Raw genomic sequence first — 27,509 nt, forward strand, 5'->3', positions numbered from 1 at the left:
TTATATCTCCATAACCGCTGCATGGAAAAAAATGAAACATGGCTCATGGTAAAGAACTCCATATGGGGAATGGGTTGTTGTTAATGATGACATCATTGGTGCCATAATTATGACGTCATAATTCGACAGGGACATCGCTTAGTCTTATCAGTTTGAAATGTATTGAGCGTGATCTATGCAGCAATTATATTAGAGAATATAAATTTATGATGTCATCGCTCACGTGGTCTGGCAGCCATATTGGATCAAAGAAAACAAATGTTCGAAAACAGAAGAGTTGGCTCACAACAGGTTGACTGCGCAGGGTAAGTATTCTCGGAATAACATCTAGTTTTATATAGATTGCTTTCAACTCCTCTCTGTGAAAAGTACCCTTTCTACACATGACAGACAAATAGCTACAAAAGCAGGTAAGAATGAAATAATCTGGCAGGTGCAAAGACAACTGGGGAAATGGTGAAAAAAAATTGCAAAATGATTTCCGGTGAATGCCATTCAACCAAGTCACATATATAACAAACGTTTCTATTAGATTCTACAAGATAAACAGTGTCTCCTGATTGACTGCAAATGGCATTCCCCTTAAAACTATTTTAAGATTCCTGCTGGTTGCCCAGGTGTGTGAACGGCATTCTCTGAGTGCTTGAGCATACTGACGTCCCAGTGCACATTTTATGGTTATGTCCTTGTCGGATGGCACAGGTAGTAAAGTTTAGAAGCATGCACATACACATACAAAGACACACTGCAATAATTAAATAAATAAACCAGAGAGCTCAGAGAACACCTTACCCCTCGCCGTCTCGATAAAAAAAGGAAATGGGCCGAGATGATTTGATAGGTCAAGATGATGTAAATTGCCATAATATTTTGGCTGAGTACGACTCAACTAGAGGTTTTTGAAAGTGACAGTTTTTTAAAACTTCAACTATAAAATTAAATTGAAATAAAATATGTATGAAATAAGGACGTAGAAAATATGTTTTTTCACAGGTTTACCACCAGTGATGCTGCATTTTTTACACCACCTTATTCAACTCATTACATTACTTATTCATCTGTTGTACACTGCTCCTTTTCTATTCCATCTTCAGGCGCTGCATGATGTCATCGCCGGATGCCAAAGGGGACCCGGTGATAGCGCACACCAAAAGGGAGTACTCAGTTTTCACTCCATTTGTTTGTTTGTTTGTGTACACCGATCCTTTCCTATTCTATCTCCAGACACTGCATGACGTAATTGCTGGACGCCGAAGGGGAGTACTCAGTTTTCACTCCATCTGTTTTCTTGTTTGTTTGTTTCTTGTTTGTTTGTTTCCTTGTTTGTTTGTCCGAGCGATATTTCAGCCGTCCTTTGAGCCAGGAAGCTTTGGATTTGGGCAAAATAGCAAGCACGTGCTTTGGCAAAACAGTATTTTTTATTTTTTATTCAACAATTAATTGAGTAATTACTTAATTATTATAGATTTATTTTGTACTTATTTATTTTCTTTCTCATCGGGGCAATATCTCAGGCACCTTTTGAGCTCGGAAGCTGATATTTGGACATGACATTGACCAAATGATGTGGATATAAAGGATATTTTTGATTTATTGATTGTTTAATTTTTCAATTAATTGCTTAATTAATTAATTTTCATTAAATTACAGATTCGGATGAAACAGTGGTTGTTTAGGAATGCTATAAGCCAATTGATTAAGAAATTAATTATTTTACGATTATTATTATTATTTATTTTAATCACGCAATTAATCAATCAATGATTGTACACCGCTCCCTCCCAATTCCATCTCCATGTGCTGCACGGCAGCATCGCTGGGCACCTAAGGCACCCTGGCAATGTCACACACTGTAGGTTATGTTATCAGCCCGTCCTCTGTGCAGCAGGAGACTGGGTTTTGCAATTACCTGTCTGTCTGTCTGTGTGTGTGTGTGTGTCTGGCAGGGCCATAATTTTTTTTTACCATTTGAGCTATTATCATCAAATTTTCACCAAAGCTTTATTATGATAATATGGAGAAGGCAAATCAATAATTTTGTCAAAAGATCAAAGGGCAAACAAAGGTCAGCGTCACATAAAATCATCAATTTTCATCCAATTGACCTGAAATTTAAAGAATTTGCATATTGCGTCACCGAATTGGCTCACCAAGCAAAACCTAGAAGCTGATTTTTTTTTTTTTGATCTAAAGTTCAAGGGTCAAGGCTGCATAAAATCATCAATTTTCATTTTGTATTTTTAAACTGTTTTTGTTTTTTGCACATACAGAAGAAGAAGACGTCTAAATACAAACGGGCATGGATGGGCTTTGCATTTTCAGATGCTTTGTAGTTTATTTATTTGGAATGGGGGCGGTGTACTTTGAATGGAGCTGCACTTTTAGTTTGTTTCCTTTGTGCCGTTGCTAAAACAGTACGATTCCTGTTTGGAACGATTTTCAATTTGGAATTATTTGACTGCCAGGTGGGTAGACAGAGTAAAAAACAATTGCACCCATGTCCAAAGAGAGCGGTTCAGTTTCTCATTTTTAATATGAAATTGGCAAAGCCTAGAAACGAACTAAACCCTTTAGAATTATCCATTAGCACCTCTACGAATTACCCTTTAGAACCCATGATAATTACCCTTTTTAACCCTTTAGAATGAAACACGGTGGGTTAGAAGGTTCTTCTTCATTTTTCACAGCCGGACAGACAAAGCCAAATACCGAAGTGTCTTCACCACATAAAATTATTTAAATCGTCTCTGCGCATGAGCGATTGGGACGAATTCAGAGACAAAGTACTGTTCAACGGCAGGATTGTTTTTCGATTCATATTCCGTTTTGTGTTGGGCTAGCGGCTAGGGTGCCAGCTTAGGATCCAAGGATCCTGGGTTCGAATCCCGGTCGATCGCTGAATTAACGCCAGGGGGGTTGACTCAGCCTGTCATCCTTCCGAGGTCGGCAAATTTGAGTACCAGTTCACTGGTAATTCCCTGCTTGTCGTAAAAAGGCGACAAAAAGGGTTGGCGTCAGGAAGGGCATCCGGCCGTAAAACATTGCTTCAAAAAGGGGACCAAAAAACAACAACAACCACGGTCCCCGAAAAGGCCAACCCCCGCGAAAAATGGCCTCTAAACGGTGGTTTATTCCGTTTTGTGTTCAAAATATAACATTCAATTCAAACCAAGTTGTTCCTCAATCATAAACTGACGTTTGTGCATTTTTTTTTTGTTTGTTTTTGTTTTTGTATACAAGATCGAGGCTCGTGATAGAGCGAACATTTATCACACAGAAAGACAAACCGACAAACCGACACATAACCAACAAACCGACACATAAAACAAATAACATCGGGAGCGGTAGACAAGATGGGGAGAGAGGGGGAAGGACACAAACACAACATTTGAGAGCAGGAACCGAGAGACATGGAGACATCGAGAGATCTGTGGGAGGGAGAGGGCTTTGGGGGGGAGGCATGGGAAAGGGGGTGGGAGAGGCATAAAACATATGGACACTGCCAGGACTACCAGGAAAGAAGTTGGAATTACAAACAAGGTGGATCTGGGGTGAAGTAGTGGGGGTAGAAAAGATCAAGGTTTTGGATGGGGGAAGATAAGAGATGGTGGTGAACAGCTGTTTTAAAGACCTGGAGGGAGGAGTGGGATTGAAGGGAGTGTGGGAGTTTGTTCCAGAGGCGGGAGAAAAGAGGAATGAAGGAGTGAAGGTGAGCAGAGAGCCGAGATTTCGGCAGTTTAACCATCAGAGGCTTGCTGGCAGATCTTGTGCGACCTGTAGGAATATTTGGGGGACAGAGCACAGAGAGAGCTGGGGGAGCAAGGCCGGAGAGGAGTCGGTAGAAGACAGAAAGACCACCTACCTGCCTGCGGTGAGTGAGTGAAAGGCCCTCAGAGATAGCTTCATCGCGGGAGATTCCAATGATTCTGAAAGCTTTGGTTTCAACAGCGTGAAGCCGAGCTAGGTGTGAGGCAGGAGCACCAGCCCATAGGGGAGAACAGTATTCCATTGAGCTGCGGATGAAAGCCTTGTATGTGGTGAGGAGCTGAGGTGTGCCTAGGAAGGACTTCGCACGACGGAGGATGCCCAGTCGGCGACTGGCTTTGCAGGCCAGCTTAGAAATGTGGTTTTCCCAAGAAAGATCATGGAAGATAGTGAGACCCAAAAGCTTGAGCGACAGAACTTCTTGGAGAGGATTTTTGAGAAAGTAGATGGGAGGGTTGTCCAGTCGATCTTTTCGGAGAGACATAGTAAGAGTGTGAGATTTGTCAGGATTGAAAGACATGTTCCACTTGTTTGACCAGTCTGTGATTTTGTCCAGGTCTTCAGAGAGTGAGGAGGCTGCAGACTGCCGATCTGAGGGAAGAGGATGGAGCGGCAGAGAGTGGAGTCATCAGCAAAGAGATAGAGAGGATTTTCCAGAGAGTCGGAGAGATCATTGATAAAGACCAGAAAAAGCACAGGGCCTAGCACACTGCCTTGGGGAACTCCAGCCTGAACAGGAAGGGGAGATGAGAGAAATCCATTCAGGGCCACACGTTGACTATGACCAGAGAGGAAGTCCGCAAGCCATGCATGGAGATTTCCATGGATACCATAGGAGTAGAGTTTGGTGAGCAGAGCTGGGTGCCAGACCGTATCGAAGGCACGTGATATGTCAAGGGAGACAGCTCTGATTTCCTGTTTGGCATTGGGGACTTCCATCCATTGTTGAGACAGGAGAAGCAGCATGTCCAGAGTAGAGTGACCTGGTCTGAATCCAAATTGATGATCAGAGATCAAGCCATTGGAGAAGAGGAAAGATTTCATATATCCGAAGCAATGATGGATTCCATGACTTTGCTGATAATTGGGAGCAGGCTGATTGGTCTGTAGTTAAAAGGATCTGTTTTTGCACCTTTTTTGTGTAAAGCGGTAATGTTTGCTGATTTCCAGGATGCTGGCAGATGACCTTGAGCAAAAGATAGGGTGAAAAGAACAGAGAGAGGTTGAGATAGAGCGGCAGAGCAGGATTTTAGGACCCGTGGGCTGATGCCGTCTGGTCCAGTTGCAGAATCAGAGTCGAGGTTAGACAAAAACTCCTCCACCTTGTCAGGAGAGAAGGACACAGAGTCCAGGAGCAGTTGGGTTCGACTGGGAAAGGTGGGAACAGAGAGAGATGGGTTTGGAACTAAAGATTTTGAGGCAAACACAGAGTTGAGGCATTCGGCTTTGTCACGTGCGATGTCAACTGTGTGGCCATTTGAGGTAAGGGAGGGGATGGAGGGGGAACAAACACCAGAAACGGATTTGACCAGACGCCACCAGGATTTGGAGGAAGGAGACAGGTTTGAGAGTTCGTTCTTGAGTGAGGAGAGATAGTGCTTCCTGGCACTCCTGAGGGTAGACACACACTTGTTCCGTGCTTGGTGGAAGGAACTGAGATTGCCTTCAGTTGGATTAGCCTTCCAAGAGGCAAAGGCAAGTTGTTTCAGGGCAACTGCCCTTTCAGGGCAAAAGCATTGACAACAACGTGTGAGTTAATGCGACAGTGATCGTTTTATATGAGGAATGGATGATTTTTGCCTTTTCCGGTGGATCTGGACAAAGACATTGAGACAGCGCTAATAGTTTGTACACATCATGGGTATTCACAACTCCAGCTTTTATCATTTAAACCAGGTAGGTGACTCCTCTGTAATCAAGGAGATTTCAAAAGAAAATGTTTCATGCACAAAATTTGTTCACTTTTTAGAGGCTAAGTAATTATCATGATACAAGTGCTGGGACAAATATAATTAAGCATTCCAATAAATTTTCTATAGATTTAACATCATTTTCTACAATATTTATGTCACTCGTCAAGGAAATTACAATAAACGACATCGAGCCAGTGAAACAATACAAGTTGTTCTCTAATCAAGTAAAATATGACTGTAAACTATAATCTAGTATTTTATTAAAGACCAAGGAGCCATGTACATATTACATAAGCAAAGCAGGTGGTGCTCTTCCCCATCTCAGACCCTTTCCCATTTCTCCATCCATTCCTCTTCATTCCCCTTGCTCTCTCATCTTCCCACAAGCCTTTCTACACATTCTCTCCAACCTCCCCCGACCCCACCCACCACCACTCCCACATAATTCCATAGGTATATGGCCCTTAGACCTCTTATTCCATTCACATAAATCCTGCTGTTCCCAGTTTATTAAAATGCATGTTGGGCAAAGAAAATTATGACTTGGATTTCTAATTCTCTATTTATTGTGATTCTTATAATTCTAGGAAATGCTTAGAATCCCCAATTAAAACACTTTTGTGTATGTTTTCATTTTCCCATTATTCCCACATTTAAGAAGTCATCTGAGCAATTTATTAATTTTATTATCAGACCCAGCGCAGGTAGCACACTTTCCCTTTGAAAGACACAAATATTATACAACTACTATTATTCTAAACATAGCACATCTAAAGGGTTGCAAATATTTAAAGGATGCTCTTTGTCGGCATAATTTATTCCTTTATAGATTCAATACATTTTTTGCACAAATTCACAATTGTGCAATCACATGACAGAGGAGGGAACATGACATAGAGAAGAAAAAATAATAATGAAGTCTGTAAAGATCAATAACTTTCTCTTTCCTCTCCCGCTACCCGAGTCCAACTTCTGCCTCATTCCATGTAACGTACATTGATCCACTTGTATTATTCTCAGTAATCCTCTTCATTCCTTAAGATAATTATAGGCAGTCGACAGATGGCTTGGTCATGGCTGTCCACAACTTACTTCCAATAGCATTCAAGGACATTGACCTTCAGATAACATAACATTGACAGCTCGATTACCTTTGGATAACAGTTGCAGACATTGTTTGCACCGCTTTCAACAACTGTAGGCGTGTATGACTACTAATCAAGGTGTATCCAGATCATTGACTATGTGTTCCCTGCACCAAGTTATTCTAAGCTCAGGGTTACATCGACTGACAGATTAAGGTAGGATGTGGTATAAACACTCAACACAGTCATCTGTGATAATGGCTTTCACACTTTTATCACACTAGTTGTTGTGCGACGCGGTACATCTATCTCTGCATGTACTAATGTACCACCTGCTCTTGCAGCAATTACAATAAGCTATTTATTAGGCTTCATTTAATCATTAATTATTATTAGTGTGCCTAAGGTCTTTCTCTTAATGTGAGAACTCAATTTGTAGAATCTGGCCACCTTGAAAATTTTTCCTGTTCTCGTGTATCTAACAAGCAAAAACAAAAAGTTCTTACAGGAGGCAGGTATGCTATCTATCTAGTACGGGTATGTCAGCTGGGAATGTTCATGTGAAAAAAAATCCTTAAAATGAAGATTAAAAACAGCCCCACCCCCTCCCAAGTACAAAGTAGAAACTCAAAATGTCAAAATGGAATGAAGTTTTTTTATTTTGATGAAACGATTGTCACAAATAACTCTTGACATTAACAGTTGTTACACTTTTAAGTCAAAATGTGTTGAAAGCTGTTTGAGTAACAAGTTATTGCACACAGCTGAAATGAATGTTATCACCTTACTGTATATGCACATCCGTTACTTGTCAACATAAAATGTTTCTGTCTGTCGATCTCTACTTGGGCTGGCAGGATGACTGAGACTCTTGAGTCTAGAGGTACGTACACTCGCCTCTAAGCTATTGCAGCCAGGGATTGAATCAAGACACAGCTATAAAATACCATCCTGGCGTTTCGCAGTCAGGGTGATTCATCAATGTGTGTGCCGTCCCCTGGATGGATGTTAAACTGGGCGTCCAGTCTGCTGACATTAGTTCCTGGTAGGCCCTAGACGTTAAAGATCCAACGGTGTCCTTCGTGAAGAGTAGGCGAGCTACCGCCGGCACCATGACCAAATTCCAAAATTCCTGCCCTAACCTAAAGTCGAACATCAAGCCTGGATTGGCCGGTTCATGAAAGACTTGGGCCAACCCCACATGAAGGTGGGAATAATTGTGGACGTTAAAGAAAAAAAAGTGCACGTCTCTACCTGGAATAATCTCCAAGTAATTTCAAATAAGATTGTGTCGTAACAATGCAGAAGTAATCTACAAGCTCAATAGGCTGTTAGGGTATGCCGAGCTGCTGAAATCAATAACAATGCATAATCAAACAAGTAGCCTTTGGAGGCAACAAGGGCATTTTGAGTCCTCCCAACAGCTGGTACCTGCCTGTGAACATAGCACTCTCTTTCTCTGAGTCACTGAAAGGGGTGTCATCCCACCGGGAAAACAGCTCAAGAAACATTCAACACATAGGCGACGGTTCACAAGGCTATTCTCACCAAAGCCTCGGAGTTGTTACGGTCGCCAAAACCTCAGACTTTTTTGAAAGTTGTTTTACCATTCTGAGTTACGATGATCCGTGTAACATAGAGAGAGAGAGAGAGAGAGAGAGAGAGAGAGAGAGAGAGAGAGAGAGAGAGAGAGAGAGAGAGAGAGAGAGAGAGCACTTTCAAAGGTATAATTGTGCAGAAAGGTTCTCAACAGGAACTTTCCAAAAAAAGCCTCTGATCACAACCCAAAAGGGCCAAGAGAGTAACTGTCACATCTGATCAAAAAATACTGCACCAACATCCAGTCTTCGACAGGTGTTTTGCCTTAATAAAGGTTTTGTAAGACTAAAGTTAGGAAGAACGTAATCTCCATCCATTAGAGTAATGGAGGATATATTATAAGCTAGGAAGGGCCATGTGTCTGAAAAACCAAAAAATATTCTCGAGTCAATATTGGATATCTCTAGCTACTACTCCTGAATAAACAAGACAACCCTAGGGTGGGGAAGGAAAAGCCCGGATGAGGGTGTGGGGATAGGAGGCGATGAGCCAGTGGACTTCTCTCAGATCTGCTTCTAATCTAGCTCGTCAAATACCTTCCTGCAGCCACTGCAACTTAAAAATAGCTTTATCTGTGAAACTCAGCATGGATATTCAAGACTTGCACGAGGAAGCAGTCCAGAAAACTTTTCCCAAACATTGTGGAAAAGTGGGTGGGGATGGGAAGTGGAGGAGTCGGGGGTAATACAAAATATGCTGGACAGAAAATATTCCAAACAACAGCCTTTTAATGTCAAGGCAAGATTTCATGAAAGAGAACCCAAGCTGGCAGTCAAAATCAAATGCATTGCATCATCAGCTCCATGAACTCAGACATGACTTTGGAAGCTGCATGAGTAGGCCTGTGAAGGGTCTGTTCTATCAAAGCTAGTGATGGTGCCCAAGCATCACTTTCACCTTTACAAACCCACCTTTTCCAGGCCTCATTAAGCCAACGGCAAACAGGCCTCGCAGGCTGCCAAGCGCCAATTTGGTGCTGGTCAACCCTTGCCCACCGGGGACGCTTGCACTGGTCACAGGCATAGAATCTCATGCTACTGCAACAGAATTCTCCTTTGGAAGAGGCATACAATTATATTTATACCGTGCCTCTTTAGTTCTAATTTTGCTGCATACATTTTACAATGTTCTGCTTTCCTAAAATGTGCAGGCTCGAGGATTTCAAAAGCATTATCTAGCATTATCTCATGTATACATGCAATGGTAATTCAGCATGAGAATGAGGCAACGGTAGCAATCCATTTAACAGCAGGAAAGCCTTTTTGTAAATTACCATGGCTGGCGCCATACCTGATACAGAACAATGAAGTATTTCAACAACCGTTTCTTCCAAAAAAAGAGGGAGTGAGGGGAAAAGCCTCAGGGCAACCAAACAGCAGCAGACGTCCAGATGGTGTGAGGGTTCAGTTAAGATTCTGCAAAGGCGAACAAGACATGCACTTTGTGTGGACTCAACAAAGCTGAGAAACCATCACAGCCATCTGGTGCTGCCTTGCTTTTGCAGCCAACTCTGCACAAAAGCTCAAAACAGGAAGCCATGTCCCCTGCCTCCCTCAGTCTAAATGTTTGTTCCTTTGCCTACAGTGGCTACATCCATAACTATATACATTTGCCAGCATGGTGGACCTTAACCTGGCATGCTGAATTATATTCCATTCAAAACCAAGTGGAGAAAGCAACCATGCTGAACACCCCTCTCTCCGCCCCTGGAGCAGTGCCACGGACCAGGTCAAGCCTCCCATTGATCCTACCATTATCCCCTGCATGCATTTCCAAGGACACTTATGCTTGACAATCAAAACAGCTTTCGTTCTCATGTCACGCTAACCACAAAGCTGAATTCTAGCCAACTGATGTTGCCAGTACTAACGAGGGACGCAAAGGATGAATTTTGTCACGCACACATGCGTAAAGCTACCAGAGCTAAAAGAAGGTTCACCGTGCTTTGAGGATGGTTTGCTTAGGGGAGGAGAGGGAGATTTATAGGGAGGAAGGGGAGGAAAAAAATTATGGTGGAAGTTTCATCAAACAATGGCAAGAACAACTCGAGCACATACCTCCGCCAGGCTGAACAGTTTACGTTTTATATCCCACTGATGGACCTGATATGGATACGGAACTGAATCAAAATCAAATTGGCATGTTCTTGACATTTCACAAACGCATCCACATCGATTTGTCATAACTCAAGACAGCTTTTTGAGATATCATGCAAATATCGTTTTTGGCCCCATCTCTCAAGGATGGTGAAGAATCACTTAAAAATTATTGTATCTGGATCCAAATCTTCACCAAAATCGAATCAATTTGTCCTTATCACAAACCCAACCTGTCCACCAAATTTTGACCGAATCCGTCCCCAGCATTTTGAGATATCCCACTCACAAACAGGCAAACAAAGACGCAAACCTCTGTCCACCTTCAGTGGTGAAGGTAAAAATCAACAGGTTGACCTATGTTTGGCACCGATTTTAACACCCTTTATGCAGCACTTTTACATCGTGTCATTGCTCAAATCTGAGTAGTAACAAGGGGCATGCGAACCAAGCCACAGTTGCATCCAGTTGGGGTTATGGAATGACTGGAATTTCACCAGCTGCGTTTCAACATCAAACAAGATTATGAGACCAAAGCAAAGAAACAATATTTATATAGTATATGTATATGTATATGTATATATCAATATATCAATATATATAATCAATTATATATATATATATATATATATATATATATATATATATATATATATATCAATATATATATATATATATATATATATATATATATATCAATATATATATATATATATATACATATATATATATATATATATATATATATATATATATATATATATATATATATATATCAATATATATATATATATATATATATATATTATATATATATATATCAATATATATATATCAATATATATATATATATCAATATATCAATATATCAATATATATATATATATATATATATATATATATATCAATATATATATATATATATATATATATATATATATATATATATATATATATATATATACAGTATATATATATATATATATATATATATATATATATATATATATATATATATATATATATATATATATATATATATATATATGTATATACATACAGACTTGGTATTTAATATGGAATTTTTTTTTTTTTCTTGACGGGTTTACTTTCTTCACTCAGTATATCAACCTGGTGAGTTTCTTTTACACTTTGGTGATTTATTTGTTAAAAGAACCATGTCACTGATTGTCTGTCGCAGCAAGAAGTCAACAACAGGATTATATCACAGGTGGCGTGGCAAAATGTACGGACAGGTGCATTTGACGATTGTCTTCACAGTCAGGTATACAAGGGTTGTTGCGTTCTGTATTCGTGGAAAACAACTGCTGCACGTCTCCAAAAGTTATTGCTGCTTCTTCTGGAGATGGTCCGTCAACTCGACAATGCTGTTTGTCATGGAGTGGTGGCCTTACGAAATTACGGCATGAAAGAGCGTGCTATTGCTCGGCAGTATGGCATCACTCAAGGTCAGGTGTCAAAGATCCTGAAACGAAATGCTCAGAGGGGTGTCCCTACTCAATACCGAGGCCAGGACATCCCCGCAGAACCACAAGGAGGGATGATCGCCAGCTGCACCGGTTAGTCCGCAATGGCCGTACCAAGTCAGCTAATCGGCTTAGGGCTGAGTGGCAGCAACTGACAAATGTGCCTGTATCCAGAAGGCTAGTCAACCAACGACCGGTTCAAGCAGGCTATCGTGCCAGGCGTCCCCTAAGAAAGCCACGCCTGACCAGACAACACCGCCAGCGCCGATTGCAGTGGGCCAGAGAGCACCGTCAATGGCTGCCAGGACACTGGAATCACGTGATCTTCAGTGACGAGTCTAGATTTCTGGTCTATCGTCAAGATGGCCGCGTCCGAGTGCGCAGACAAGTGCATGAAGCCCACAACAAAGTTTGTATCGTGCCAAGAGTCGAAGCTGGAGGTGGTGGGGTGACCGTTTGGGCTGCTTTTCATGCAGGGGGCAAAACTGACCTGGTTGTTCTGAATGGAAACCTGAACCAGTTCAAGTACAGGGCCATTCTGGAAGAAACATTGCTTCCATTTGCTCGTGCAGCCTTTCGAGGAAACTTTGTCTTCCAAGATGACAATGCACGGCCTCATCGTGCTCGCATGATCCAACACTTACTTGCTGACCGTGGTGTCGACCATATGGAGTGGCCTGCCATGTCCCCGGATATGAATCCGATAGAGAACTTGTGGGCAGAATTAACGCATCAAATTGACCACTTGGACCAGCAGCCGACCTCTGTGCTTGAATTGCAGCAGGCTATTGTCACTGCATGGCAAGCGATTCCTGTCCAAACCTTGGCAAATCTCGTGAACAGCATGCCTCTACTTGTACGTGCTTTCCTGAATGCTCGTGGGGGTTACACGAAGTACTGAACTGTAATTTTACTGTCCGTAATCCCAGTCGTAATTTAACTTTTTTTTGTTAAAAATTTTTTTGTCTAATGTGCAAAATAAAGAGATACTTCTGGAAAACGTACAGAAGTTTAACACAGTACTGTCCATGAATTGAGTTCGATATCAGTTTACATCACTTTCAAGGATCAATTTATTTGTTTCGAAATGTCAAATGTGGTTTTTGTTTCTTTTGAAGGTCACATTAACAAAATCTAGAATAATTTCAACATAATTCCAATGAACTTTTGGTTCTAAGACATCTTGAAAAGTAAGTTCACCCCCCAAAAAAAAATATTCCATATTAAATGACAAGTCTGTATATATATATATATATATATATATATATATATATATATATATATATTGTTGTGGATATGAGAATGTTTTTTATTTTGTTGTTGTGGTAAAATGTTGTTGTAAAAGGTTGTTGTAAAATATCACCCCTCCTCCCTCCGTTTGTGGTTGTATAAAGGTCAAAGGGCGTTTCCGTAGTTAGTCCATAAAACATACATGCAGGACACGATATATCCTTTCTTTTGACAGTTATATCTTATTCTGTGTATTAGTGTAAGGCTGTGTCTTCCATTAATTGAAATACTCCATTGCACCAGTGAAAGAGATAGATTCCCTTCATTCCCATTCCCAAAACCTCCATTCCCCCTCTCGTCACTGCTGAGCCCTCGATTACCAATTACCTCCGATCCAATTGCCGCCATTAACCACGAGGCATTGAGTCGGAGAAGAAAGGCGTGTCGCACCTCGTCAGAGGGGAGGAGGGGCGCGCCCGCCCGTCGTCATCCAGGGCGGAGCCCGAGGGTCGCGCGACCAACCAGGGCCGAGGTGAGCACCCCCGATGGGCGTGTCCAAAGCGCCGGGGGCGTGATCGCTGGGGGCGCTATAAAAAGCGCAACCGGAAGTGAGTAGAGAGAGATGCACTCTGGGTTGGACTGAGTCGGTCGCAAAAGAGAGAGAAGGGTTGTTGAGGGAGAAGAGTTGGTTGAGGAGTTGGTTGCAAGGTTGTTGGTTGCGGTGAGGAGTCGGTGGTGAGGAGTGAAAGAAGCAAGGAAGAGTTGAGGGTTTGGACCAGACAAGTCCTGAGAACGTAGCGGACAGAGGCCGCAGCCGCAAGACCACCCAACCGCCAAAGGGGGCCTGAACGGCGGTTTGGAGCAGGGCCAAAGAGGAACGGCGGCTGCTGAACGCGCCGGTTGTGCTGCGGGACCCCCCCTTGGACCTCTCCCTCTCCCTCCAGCCATCCACCTTCTGCCATTCCTGGCATCCCCCGCGTGAGTCAGCGTTCTGTTTGTTCTGTCCTGGGATAAGTTAAGCCTGTAGGTAAGCTAAATTTGCACTGTGTCACCTGCGTCTTATGACTATGTGTTGTAAATAAAACTTGATTGCCCCTTTTTGCTTGTGTGTGTAAATAATAAAACCCATTACTCGTCTGTACGTCTTCTCGTTTTATTCCTTTTCCTCTTTGCATTCGTCGTTTTTGTCTTTTCCCCTCATTGAGCAGCTGCGGTGCGATCCGGCCAAAGTCTGGGTGAATCGGGTGAGTTTTTGTTAGGTCGCGGTTTTAAACCACCGCTCGGTCTATAACATCATAACCGCGATCTATAACAATTGGTTGTCAGGAGTTGGATTCGAACCTGGGACTAAATTCATTTAGCCCAAATTTTGGACACCAATTGTGTTAGTACTATAATAATTGGTGTCGGGAGTGGAATTCGAGGCCCGACCAAATTTTAAAAAAAAAAAAACGAATAGAGGAAAAGAAAAAAAAATTTGGTCAAAATTTGGAGCGGCCGAAATTTGTTTTGTTTTATAAAACCCGAATTTTGAAATCGCGCCATGGCTGTTCAAGGCGACGGGATGCCGGTGGGAGAGATAGAGGGGTTAGAATCGACCCAGGACTTAGAAAAAAAAATGGTGGAGGAGAGTAAAGAAGGTGTGGTTGCGGGAATATCAGGTGCACAAAATGGCAGCCTCCCGTACGTGACGGCGATAGCCGGACCCGCAGTGCCAATGGACTGGGGTGTTTGCATGATGCATTTCAGTGCCGCTCTGAGGGGTGACAGTAAGGGATTTGATGCAATGATGGCTACCCAGGGGCTAGACGCGGAAAAAGCGAGGCACGAAGCAAGGTACAACCCGATTGGATTTGAGGAGCAAATAAACGCCACGGTAAAAAGAATACAGGAAGACATTGACCGCAGGTTGGGCGAGCAGGTCCCACGGGTGCACGGGGAGGTAACGCGTGTCGAAAAGCGCTGGTTGAGCGAAGCGGAGGAAAGCACGGGTACAATGACGGGGGTAGAAATCGCGACACGGGGTTTGGAAAAGCCGGCGACCGATGAAGTAGAGGGAATTTTATTAAAGCCAACAGTCGCCGAGGTTAATAAAGAAAAAGCAGTAGCGGGAATTAAAATTGAAGAGATGACGGAGGTAACCCGGGAATTGCAGGGAGAAATGGATTATGTACAAAGTCCCTGCTCAAATCATGATGCTGTACTCGCTAACCCGAATGGAAGTTTGCAGGTTCGCGTGGAGAAAAGGATCCCCCAGGTGAGTCGTGCTGTATATTGTGCGGGTAGATTTTGCAGGAGGATGTTTAGCGACAAAAGAATTTTCGCGCGCTTGGGATCGAGGAAGCATCCGGGCGTTGGTGAAGGGTCCCGTGTGAGTGGAAATGGCACGCGTGGGAGGAAAAAGTGTGCGTCGGCGAGTGGGTGTGTTATAAAGTGTGGGAGTGAAACCGAGTGCGAGCGAGAATGCACGTCGGGGTGTACGGCGAGTGACACGAATAGTGAGTTGGTGGTGGCGCAGGTGCGAGAGGGCACATCGGAGCGCGAGTGTGAAACCGAGTGCGAGCGAGAATGCACGTCGGGGTGTACGAAGTGTGACACGAATAGTGAGTTGGTGGTGGCGCAGGTGCGAGAGGGCACATCGGAGCGCGAGTGTGAAACCGAGTGCGAGCGAGAATGCACGTCGGGGTGTACGGAGTGTGACACGAATAGTGAGTTGGTGATGGCGCAGGTGCGAGAGGGCACATCGGAGCGCGAGTGTGAAACCGAGTGCGAGCGAGAATGCACGTCGGGGTGTACGAAGTGTGACACGGAGAGTAAGGTGGTGGTGGAACGTGTGCGAGAAAGCACACCTGAATTGGTCATGGCGCGGGTGTGGGAGAGCCCATGTGAGCGCGTTAGTGGGTGGATGCAAGAGTGCACGCCCATGGTGAGTGTTACGGAGGACGTAACGGAGGAGAGGTGTGGACCGAAGTGTGCGCAAGAGGTGTGGTGTGTAACAGAGAGAGCGTTGGTGGAATGTACGGACGGCGTTGGAACGCCAGGTTTTGTGAGGGTGAAAGGGGTAGCGTATGCTTGTAAGCATGCAAGTGAAGCATCGATGGTAACCGGTTTAGTGGTTAGAGCGACGGATAGCCGATGCGAGCACTCGGTGCGAGGGGTGCTTGGTTGGGTGCGAGGCCCGGCGTCGATCGAAGCTGCGTCGTTTCTCTTCGAAGCGTCGTTGCCGATTCGGGCTTGGCCCCGCCCCACACGGTCGAGTCCGGGCTTTGTCGGGCGAGGCGACCGGTCCGGTTCGAGGGCGAGTGGGAGGAAGCGGAACGGTGCCCCCTCGTGGGGACGGGGTTCCGACCGGGGGAGATGGAGCCATCGGGCCCGGGACCGCAAGGTGCCGCGCCGAGATGGTGCGTGGAATCTCGGTCCAACCAAACCACCTCCCTTGAACCGAAAGCCGGACGGATTCAACCTGCAGGCAACCAAACCACCCGAATTCATTGCTCGGCTTTACGAAGCCGAGTTTAATGATGTCATGACGCACCGAGGCTAGGATATAGCGGACTGTGATGATGGTGATCGTGATAGTAATAGTGTTTTGGGCCCAAAATTAGAGAAAAACAAAATTTGATGATTGGCAAAGGATTGGCAGTAATGATTGGCAGATGATGAGTAGTGATTGGCAAATTTTTGATTGGTTGGAATTTAGGTGTACAAAATTGATAGTGAGAGACCCCCGATGTGGTGGGATGGCAAATCCACCATCCCTCACAGACGTGGGGCAAAGGAGCTATAGTTTATGGGGTGTATGGCAGTGAAAACTAGCCCGGGTGGGTTAGGTTATATTGTAGGGATCTAGAAGAGATTGACATTAGGTAACGTTAAGGTTAGTTAGTGACTGATACCTGTAGTGGGGACGCAGGTAGATTAGTGTGGATGATAATGACGTGGGAGCGCAATAGTTTAAAGGGACGACTGGGAAGCGCAAGTTTCAGAAGGGAGTAGTTAGCTGAGATGATGCCGTGTGTGTGAGGATTGAACAGGTGAGAATTGGACAGGTGTGATTGCACAGGTGTGCAACTGAACAGGTGTGTGGAGCAGTGTATGAGGGAGTAGTGGTGATTGTGTGTTGTGTTGACCAACTGGTCCAGGAAGAGGAGGAGGGTGCAGGTGGCACCAGGTAGGATTGCACAGGTGTGCAACAACAGGTGTATGTGGTTGTATGGAATAAATGGTATGGAGTAGTGGAATGGATGGTAGTGGAGTGAGAATGGTGGAAATTGTGGAGTGGAGTGGATGGTGCAAAGGTGTGAATGGGGGAAGAGTGGACCCCCATCACGGATACCCGGGGCGGGTAGTGTAAGTGTTAGGTAGAGGGTACAGGTAAATTGTAGTTGGATATTGGCATCTGTGGTGCGGGTGACAGAATGGTATGTGGATGGGTGCGTTGGTGTTGTGGAAATGGCTGGGCGTGTAGCCTGTTAGTGTGTGTAGTTGGTTGGGCGCTCCACCACTGTGAGGATGTCGGCCAGGTGAGGCCGCAGGTGGGCTCTGGGAGCCGGTAGTAGTTGTTGTGGATGGGGCCCGAGGATCCGGAGGACGGACCCGGGTAGCCCAGTGCCAGAGGGCACCGAGTGGGGTGACAGAGCCAGGAGGGGCCTGCCCCAGTTAGATAGGTTAGGGTGAGGAGCTAGGTAAGCTCGGGTGGCAACTGCAGTGGTGGAGGTGTGCAGGTGGGTAGACCCACTGGGAGAGGTACACGTCGCAGCCCAGAAATTGTGCTAGAGCACCGGGAGATGAATCGGGGGAGTGAGACCCCAAATTGAGAAGCACCACAGTTTGGCCAATGGGAATTGGTTTTTAGAACCCATAGTGTAAGAGGGCCAATGGTTTGGCCGGAGAAAGAACCCGGGTAGTGTAAAGTGTGTTAAAATCATTTAGAGGATAGTTAGGATGAAGGATCTCCTCGCACCATCTGCATCCACTCACCTGAGGTGACAGGTACTCCACACCATGCCATGTTTAATTATTTTTACTGTGCAAATGTTTGGAATGTGAGACGCATCATGACGTGGGTGTGACATTGTGCGTAATTCCATCTCTTCCTCCTTATGAGGATTGATGATGAATTGATGATGGCAAATTTTTGAAGTAGAGGGATTGTGGTGACGAATTTGGTATAGGGGAAATATGGGGAAGACGTGACAGTAGTGACGAATTGGTAATGTGTAGATTTTGTACATATGGCGTAAGGGCAAGGGTAGGCTAGGTGACAGGGGGGTGAAGTACGGTAGGGACGAGCTTTCTCACTTCGCCCTCCGTACGCATTTTGCCTTGCATTGCCTTTTTGACGTGTACCCTTGAGACCTTACCCCTCGCTCATCTGTCTTGTCCCCCCTTTTTGTCTCCCACATGAGGACCTGAGCGCCGTTGGGCGCCGAGGGGAGCGTGCGTGGGTCGGCCATTGTGCGCCCGAAATTCCCAGAACCAGCTGTCTGCATCGATGCACCACGTTATGGACCACATGTCAGTGGCCGAGCACCACTTATGGACCCCATGGGTTGGGGCAAGGCCCCTCTGCTGGAACCGGCCATGAGGGCCCGAAATCTTGCTGGCGGACCTTGGCCACAGGCCACCGATGCCCCACAGGTGAACCACACTAGTCGGCCCTGTGGGCCATAAATAAAATCAAATAAAAAAGGGACACATTGGGCACACTTTATTGAAAATAGGCCGCCAGTAAGCAAAGCAAAAGAATGACAACATCTGGAAGAACAAATAATAACCAGCAGAGGGAGCCGAAGAGCAAGAGATCACCTGCAGGGTTTGGGTTTGTTGGATTTATTTTATTGATGAACAGTGGTGACTGCACTGATTGGTGCTTGAGGGTGTGTTGGTGCGTTATAGGTGCTTTCATGGTGCATTGATGCAGAGCAGACTGTCCTCCCCCCAGAAAGAACAATTACAGGTCCTGGGTTAGTTTTGTAAATAAAAATAGCGTCAATTGTAAATAATGCTTCCCACCGTCAGTGTGTAGTTTGAAGACCATTCCGCAATTCGGTTAACTGTGGGCGTAAGTCTGTTAGGCAGGGTGCAATGGAGCAGCGGGACACATTTATTTATGTTTTAAAACTGTCGCACTCAGGGTCAGGCTAAAAGTAGAGGGAACTACACCTACATGCCACACTAAGGTAAAAGTAATAGGCCCGGGACGTGCCTAAGGGGAGGAGGGTGCAGTGTTGTGGATATGAGAATGTTTTTTATTTTGTTGTTGTGGTAAAATGTTGTTGTAAAAGGTTGTTGTAAAATATCACCCCTCCTCCCTCCGTTTGTGGTTGTATAAAGGTCAAAGGGCGTTTCCGTAGTTAGTCCATAAAACATACATGCAGGACACGATATATCCTTTCTTTTGACAGTTATATCTTATTCTGTGTATTAGTGTAAGGCTGTGTCTTCCATTAATTGAAATACTCCATTGCACCAGTGAAAGAGATAGATTCCCTTCATTCCCATTCCCAAAACCTCCATTCCCCCTCTCGTCACTGCTGAGCCCTCGATTACCAATTACCTCCGATCCAATTGCCGCCATTAACCACGAGGCATTGAGTCGGAGAAGAAAGGCGTGTCGCACCTCGTCAGAGGGGAGGAGGGGCGCGCCCGCCCGTCGTCATCCAGGGCGGAGCCCGAGGGTCGCGCGACCAACCAGGGCCGAGGTGAGCACCCCCGATGGGCGTGTCCAAAGCGCCGGGGGCGTGATCGCTGGGGGCGCTATAAAAAGCGCAACCGGAAGTGAGTAGAGAGAGATGCACTCTGGGTTGGACTGAGTCGGTCGCAAAAGAGAGAGAAGGGTTGTTGAGGGAGAAGAGTTGGTTGAGGAGTTGGTTGCAAGGTTGTTGGTTGCGGTGAGGAGTCGGTGGTGAGGAGTGAAAGAAGCAAGGAAGAGTTGAGGGTTTGGACCAGACAAGTCCTGAGAACGTAGCGGACAGAGGCCGCAGCCGCAAGACCACCCAACCGCCAAAGGGGGCCTGAACGGCGGTTTGGAGCAGGGCCAAAGAGGAACGGCGGCTGCTGAACGCGCCGGTTGTGCTGCGGGACCCCCCCTTGGACCTCTCCCTCTCCCTCCAGCCATCCACCTTCTGCCATTCCTGGCATCCCCCGCGTGAGTCAGCGTTCTGTTTGTTCTGTCCTGGGATAAGTTAAGCCTGTAGGTAAGCTAAATTTGCACTGTGTCACCTGCGTCTTATGACTATGTGTTGTAAATAAAACTTGATTGCCCCTTTTTGCTTGTGTGTGTAAATAATAAAACCCATTACTCGTCTGTACGTCTTCTCGTTTTATTCCTTTTCCTCTTTGCATTCGTCGTTTTTGTCTTTTCCCCTCATTGAGCAGCTGCGGTGCGATCCGGCCAAAGTCTGGGTGAATCGGGTGAGTTTTTGTTAGGTCGCGGTTTTAAACCACCGCTCGGTCTATAACATCATAACCGCGATCTATAACAATATATATATATATATATATATATATATATATATATATATACTAGACGACCCATGACCCGTTGGGTCAATATCAGTTTGAATAGATATGAGAATAGAACTAAAGCGAACGCTGGACATCATCAGGGAGATTATTTGGGCCAGCAAGCCATAAGGCTCACCTCTTCAGCGTTCTAAATCACTTACCTGTGACACGTGATTTCGGCCCTTATCTCCGATCACGTTTTTTTTTTTGTTTTTTTTTTGTAGAAAAAACACGCGACCCGTGGACTACCACGATTTTGTTGTCAGAGGGCACTTCTGATGACGATGTTCTTTGTCGACGATCCTCCATTTACATAAACTCGCACGTTCTCTTTCCTCTTCCCCCAACTGAGCGCCACATACAGCTGACCATGCTGGAAGACAGGTTTCTCCAGGTAGACCAGCACATTCTCCATAGTTTGCCCTTGCGCCTTATGGATCGTCATTGCGAAGCAGGATTGTATGGGGAACTGGCAGCGCTGCAAAGGGATATCCTCAGCTTCCGACAGATTTAGTCGGATCCGAGGGAGCATTACAGTTTCACCTTCAAACGTTGAACTTATGATCCTCGCAACTATAATATTTCGAAGCATGTCCTCAACAATCATGCGCGTCCCGTTGCAAAGTTTCGGAGGGTCCAAGTTCCGCATCAAAATGATAGGGGATCCTTTTTTGAGCTCGAGCTTGTGCGGTGGCAATCCCGAGACTTCAACGGAATCTAGGAATTCCGTTGGGAAGTGCGTCGCATCAGTACCCTCAGTCACACTGTTGAACGCAGCATACTCCTTGCTAGCACCAGGGAACCTTGTGATGCATCTTGAATTGATGTTTCGCATCATATCGTTGAGGGGCACTAATATAGACCTTGCTGAAAAAACCTCCATCGGATTGGCGAATGATGGATATATGGTATCGATGCACTCACTCATCGAGCCCACTCGCTGTCAGCAGTATATCCTCTGGCAAATCTATCTCATCATCCGCATTTTTCTCGATTCTATCCTCGCCGATGTCGAGCAAAAATCTTGAAAACTGCCCACTTCCGTCGGTCAGTCGCATATTAGTTCTCAAGTGAAACATTCCAAAGCTCTGCCATAAGTAGGACTTCTTTATGCACGCATTCTCAACGTCAGCATCACACCCTCCTTTCACCACGGACAGAAGTTGACGGAAATCACCACAGCATATCGTCAAGATCCCTCCAAAAGGCTCGTCTTTGTCACATACATCACGCAACGTGCGATCCACAGCCTCGAAACTCTCTCTCCTGATCATAGGACACTCATCCCACACGATGAGTTTTGTACTTCGAAAGAGGTCTGCGATAGTGGAATTTTTATCGATGTTGCATACGCCATCTTCCCTCGGTGTCAGAGGGATTTGGAACCTTGAGTGCGCTGTTCTTCCACCAGGCATGAGGGTAGCAACTATGCCAGATGAGGCCACCGCAAGGGCAACTTCTCCACTCGCTCTCACTTTAGAGAGAATCAGGTGAATAAGAAACGTCTTCCCTGTGCCCTCCAGGCGCGTCAATGAAAATCATTGATGACTGATTCGTGCGGATGTTGCTATTCGCGTCCACAGACGTGAGGTGTGATTCGTTGTCCGCGTCCGTAGCGCCGTCGGAGGGTTGATACGACATTCTTCCTGCAAATAGTATTGTGTTTGTGCTATCGTTTTGCCCATCATAAAATGACAAATAAATTACATTGTGAAAATTAAAGATTTCAAATAAACCTATTTAAAGTGTATGCGCATATAAATAATAAAAAAAATCGAAGAAATATCTCTCGGTAATTTCCTGAAACATATTTTACTTCCGGGTAATAATGTTGGTTTAAATTAAATAACGAAGATATATACTGTATGCCTGTTATTTTAGGCGGTGTATTTTCATATATCCACGTGGCGCGATTTTTAAAATATATCTCTGCAATTTCCCGTGTGTGCGTGAATGTTCTCAATTATTTCTTTTACCGAGTCTAAAACCATCGATGAAAATGAAATCAGATGGAAGCGTTAATAAAAAAAATCGAAGAAATATCTCTCGGTAATTTCCACGGAGGTATATAATAAACTGGAGAGCCAATGACGGCTGTCGGCTGAAGCTAGCGGAAGTTGCTTGGCGGCCATATTGGGAAGCCGATTGTGACATTCGTCCACATCCATCAGGGCAAGTAATACAATACACCGGACTCGAACATGCAACTAAATTGGAAGTTTATTGTTCAATAGTTGTTATTTTTCCTTAGCTATCTGATGCCAATAACTGCAAATGAGGGTTGTATAAATTACAGCACTAGGTGGTTTGCCATTGCCTTCCCACTTCGCAGTAGCAGTAGGTAGGGCAGGACGTTGTTCAGGGTCCTGGTACGAATCCCGATCCTGGTATTTCACGGGCAGGGCGACTGATCATCCTGGCGAACGTTAAGCCGGCTGTCTTGTCTGCTAGTGAAGGAGCTGGGGCTCCCACGTCGATCGGGGAATCGGAATCGGGGAATGGAAGCTGAATGACAGTTGGAAAGTGCCTGTAGCATACTTTATGATAAATGGATTGTCGGGGAAGGAACAGGCGAATTTGGTGACACAATGTCTACTAAAATTGCATGATATCGGTGCAGAGGTGGTTTCCTTAACTTGCGATGGACCGTCCGCTCATTTGACAATGTTACGTGAGCTAGGTGCCGACATCACGCCGCAGAATGTGAAACCAACATTTCCCCACCCAGCAAATCCCGAAAAGAAAATTTGTGTTGTACTCGATGCATGTCACATGCTTAAACTTGCAAGAAACTGTCTTGGATCCATGAAAATGATGGAGGATGGCAACAAAAAAGTCATCGCGTGGAAATACATCCAGGCACTCTTTGATCTGCAGAAGAGGGAAGGCTTGCGTCTGGGAAATAAGCTCTCCCGGAAACACATCGAGTGGAAGAGCAATGTCATGAAGGTGGACACAGCTGCTCAGACATTGAGCACTAGTGTGGCAGATGCAATTCGGTTTTGCAGGGACACTTTGCAACTATCAGAATTTCAGGGCAGTGAGGCTACCTGCCAATACATTGAAACATTGGACAAACTGTTTGACATTCTAAATTCTCGCAATCCATTGGCACGAAACTACAAGGCACCACTCATGACATCACGAGAAGGACTTTTCCTGCCATTCCTGGATACTGCCTACAGTTACTTGTCCAACATCAAAAACATGAATGGTCAAGTTATGACCAATACGCGTTTGAAAACCCCCTTCATTGGTTTCATGATCTGCATAGAGAGTGTCAAAATTTTGTATTTCACATATGTCAAACCTGCCTCATCTCCCCTGCGATACCTGCTCACGTACAAAATGAGCCAAGACCACATTGAACTTTTCTTTGGAGCGGTCCGCATTGCATGTGGAAGTGGGAATAACCCAACGGCCCGGCAGTTTGTTGCCGCATATAAGCGCCTCTTGATGCGACATGACATCAAGTCTGCAAGTGGGAACTGTTCTGCACAGGACTCAACCAGAATCCTGAATGCGGCTTCCTTCAAGTGCGTTGCAAAGCAGGCTGTGCCTGACGAGAGTCACGACATGTTGGTGGCCAGACGACACGACCTGGAGTTGAGATCGCTGGCAAAAGAGGACCACGACTATGCGGATATTCCAAATTTTGAGCAACTTTCCATCTTTACAGAGTCATGTGTTGGCTATATTGCCGGCTATGTGGTGAGGATGGTGAGGAAGACTCTGAAGTGTAGCCAATGTCTTTCTGCATTGACCAGTAACAACGAAGAATGGCAAACCACACCAATGTACAGCCTGATTGTTACCAAGAACAGGGGTGGCCTCATAGTTCCCTCGCACAGTGTTGTTCGTGTCTGTGAGGCGACTGAACGCTGTGTCAAGAGGCTCCTGGCTGTAAGCAATGGCAAAATGCCTCGTGAAAGTGGGATAAGAGTGGCAATTTCCACTTCTGTCCTTTCTGAGGTCGGTCGGTCTACATTTGCTTCCTTGGATCGGCACATGTTTGACTGTGAGGCAGACAGCAACCATGTGTTTGCTTTAATACATTCTGTATCACAATCATACAGCAAGATACGTTTCCATCATGTTGTGAGAACACTCGATGATGACATGAAGGAAGAGCGCATCAGGAAAAAATATTGCAAACTGGTCCTGTTTGCTCACCAGTGAGGCAACACCAGAGCAAGCTGAAATATAAGAGCGACCTCATCTCTACATGGTGTGGGTGTGTTTTGTGGGTTAACTGTGAATTGTGTGGGTTAACTACATGACAGCGTTTCATGTCATTTATGTGACTGACTAACTGTTGATGTGTTGCTGACCCATGTCAGTGTAGAATAAACTCTGGTTATCATTATATCTGCGTGGTTTCTAACATCTCGGTAATAGAAACATACACATCTTAGTTACAATATAATGACTGAATTAAGTAACATCATATAACATGACAACAAATCAGATCTTTATATTGAGGAATATTATAGAACAAGCCAAAGAATGGCAAACGACGATGTACCTCAATTTTATAGATTTCTAGAAAGCTTTCGACTCCTTGCCCAGAGAAAGTCTGGGTCATAATGAAGAAATACAGCATACCTGGAACATTAGTGAACCTTGTAAAAGCCCTTTACCAAGACTTTCAATGTGCGGTCGTCGACCAAGGTGAAACAACAGAATGGTTCAAGGTGAAGACAGGAGTTAAACAGGGGTGTAACATGTCAGGATTCTTATTCCTACTAGTGGGTGATTGGGTCATGAGAAGAACGATAAAGAACACCGAGCGGTAATTTTGGGCACTTTTTTTTCAAACAAGCTCTAAACCATTGGATTCCCCAGGAAAAATGCGTCTAGAACCAACTTCAAACTTAATGAACACCATTTCCTTAAAGAACGGGATTCTGAGCCCGAATATCAGTTCAAATATTAGTATTCTATATTAATTAAATAGTCGGCGGTCCTAAAATTCGCTCCAGCTGCATCATCAGTGCGCCACGCCTTTGCTTTGACAGGCTTACGATCGGCTTCCCAATATGGCCGCCAGACTATTTCCGGTGGCTTCACGGCGGCTAATGCTGCGAGGTGGCCAATTGGCTCTCCATATTATATACCTCCGTGGTAATTTCCTGAAACATATTTTTGCCGATCATCAAATGACAAATAAATTACATTGTGAAAATTAAAGATTTCAAATAAACCTATTTAAAGTGTATGCGCATATAAATAATAAAAAAAATCGAAGAAATATCTCTCGGTAATTTCCTGAAACAAATTTTACTTCCGGGTAATAATGTTGGGTGAAATAACGAAGATATATACTGTATGCCTGTTATTTTAGGCGGTGTATTTTCGTATATCAACGTGGCGCGATTTTTAAAATATATCTCTGCAATTTCCCGTGTGTGCATGAATGTTCTCAATTATTTCTTTTACCGAGTCTAAAACCATCGATAAAAATGAAATCATATGGCGAGTTAGATTGAACATAAAGGCGTGAGAGAGACTCAATGGCCTTGAAGATACAAGCCTTTCAGAATTCATTTCGTTCTATAAACGGAAACTTTCATCGGATTTTCTTCCCGTTTTTTTTCAACCGAGTCTAAAACTATGTTAGCGACTGTGAAAAATGAAATGATATATCGAATTTGATTTGAAATAAAACTGAGAGAGAGAGAGAGCAAGACACCACGGGCCTACAAAACAGGGCTCAAAGCTATGCGAGTTAATAAAATGGTGGATATTACTACTCTCTCAAAGGGGTTAGCCACGCCCCCGGACCGATCGAATGTTACACACAAACACGCAAGATTTCAATTTTATAATTATATATATATATATATATTGTTACGGATCGCGGATTAGATGTTATTTACCGAGCGGTGGTATTGCCGCGACCTAACAATTCCCCCGATTCTTCCCCAACTCACCCGATTCCACCCGACGTTGACCAAGTCGCGCTATGCTAAATCAATGATTTAGAAAGGACACAACGACTGGGATAGATGAAACGACGCCAGGGGTACAGTTCTCAAGACCTCCGGAGGAGGATATAATTGGTGGTGGAAAAAAGGGGTAGATTACAAGGTATGAGGTAAAGCACAGAAGAGATAGGCACTTAGACACAATCTTATCTAGCCCAGACAGACCACAGACAAACGGAACAAGACTGACTTACACAGGGATTGATGGCAGGGAAGGACAGGCAGTCGATAGCACAAGGTGCACCTTGGCTCAGGGACAGGATACAGCTCAGTCTTTGGGAGGTCTCTCAGCGCTCGGAGGGTGCGTCCTTTCTCCTTCAGCTCTGCGCGCATCTCTCGTCACCTCCCTCTTCCTGCGCATGCTCAGCGGGGAGTGACACGCCCTCGGCTCGTTGGCTCCGCCCCAGATGGGATTGGTCCGCCGCTTCTATTGGGTGCGGGGGTTACCGGGCTCCGCCCTTGACGAGGAGCTGACAGCGAGCCCCTACCTGGTAACCCCGTCGAGCACATGCTCGATGGCGGCTCGTTGGACAGGCATGGTGCACTCCCAACACCCCCTACCAACCAAGCCGGAGTGAGGACGCACACTCCCCGCGCCGCCGCCGCTGTTGTTGTTGTTGTTGTTGTACCATGAGGAAGAGCTGCGGGGAGGTATTGGGAGGTCCTAAACTTCCTAACGGTGCCATACAATCACATTCTGGTGCAACGAAGAGTCAGAATTAATGGAAACGAGTCCTTAACTGACATAGACTAAGAATAACTAGCAAGATGTCCTATAGTTGTCTACGTGAGATGCGGTGGACCTGGATGCGACATTTAATGGGGGAAATAGGGGGAG

General features: G+C 44.8%; 2 protein-coding genes across 2 annotated transcripts in view; one reads left to right on the forward strand and one right to left on the reverse strand.

Moving 5' to 3' along the window:
- Positions 1-27,509, reverse strand: part of LOC137431330 (zinc finger protein 608) — a 1,424,803-nt gene that overhangs the window by 1,344,397 nt on the left and 52,897 nt on the right. The window lies entirely within an intron of this gene.
- The window catches only part of LOC144892865 (uncharacterized), a 129,896-nt gene that overhangs the window by 64,577 nt on the left and 37,810 nt on the right, over positions 1-27,509 (forward strand). Inside the window, exon 2 of the mRNA XM_078781197.1 lies at positions 15,406-16,576. Coding sequence (XP_078637323.1) covers positions 15,406-16,576 — 1,171 coding nt within the window. The remainder of the gene's footprint in view (positions 1-15,405; positions 16,577-27,509) is intronic.

This window comes from Myxine glutinosa, chromosome 7, assembly GCF_964187855.1.
Source record: "Myxine glutinosa chromosome 7, kmMyxGlut1.1, whole genome shotgun sequence".
Classification (NCBI taxonomy): Eukaryota; Metazoa; Chordata; class Myxini; order Myxiniformes; family Myxinidae; genus Myxine; species Myxine glutinosa.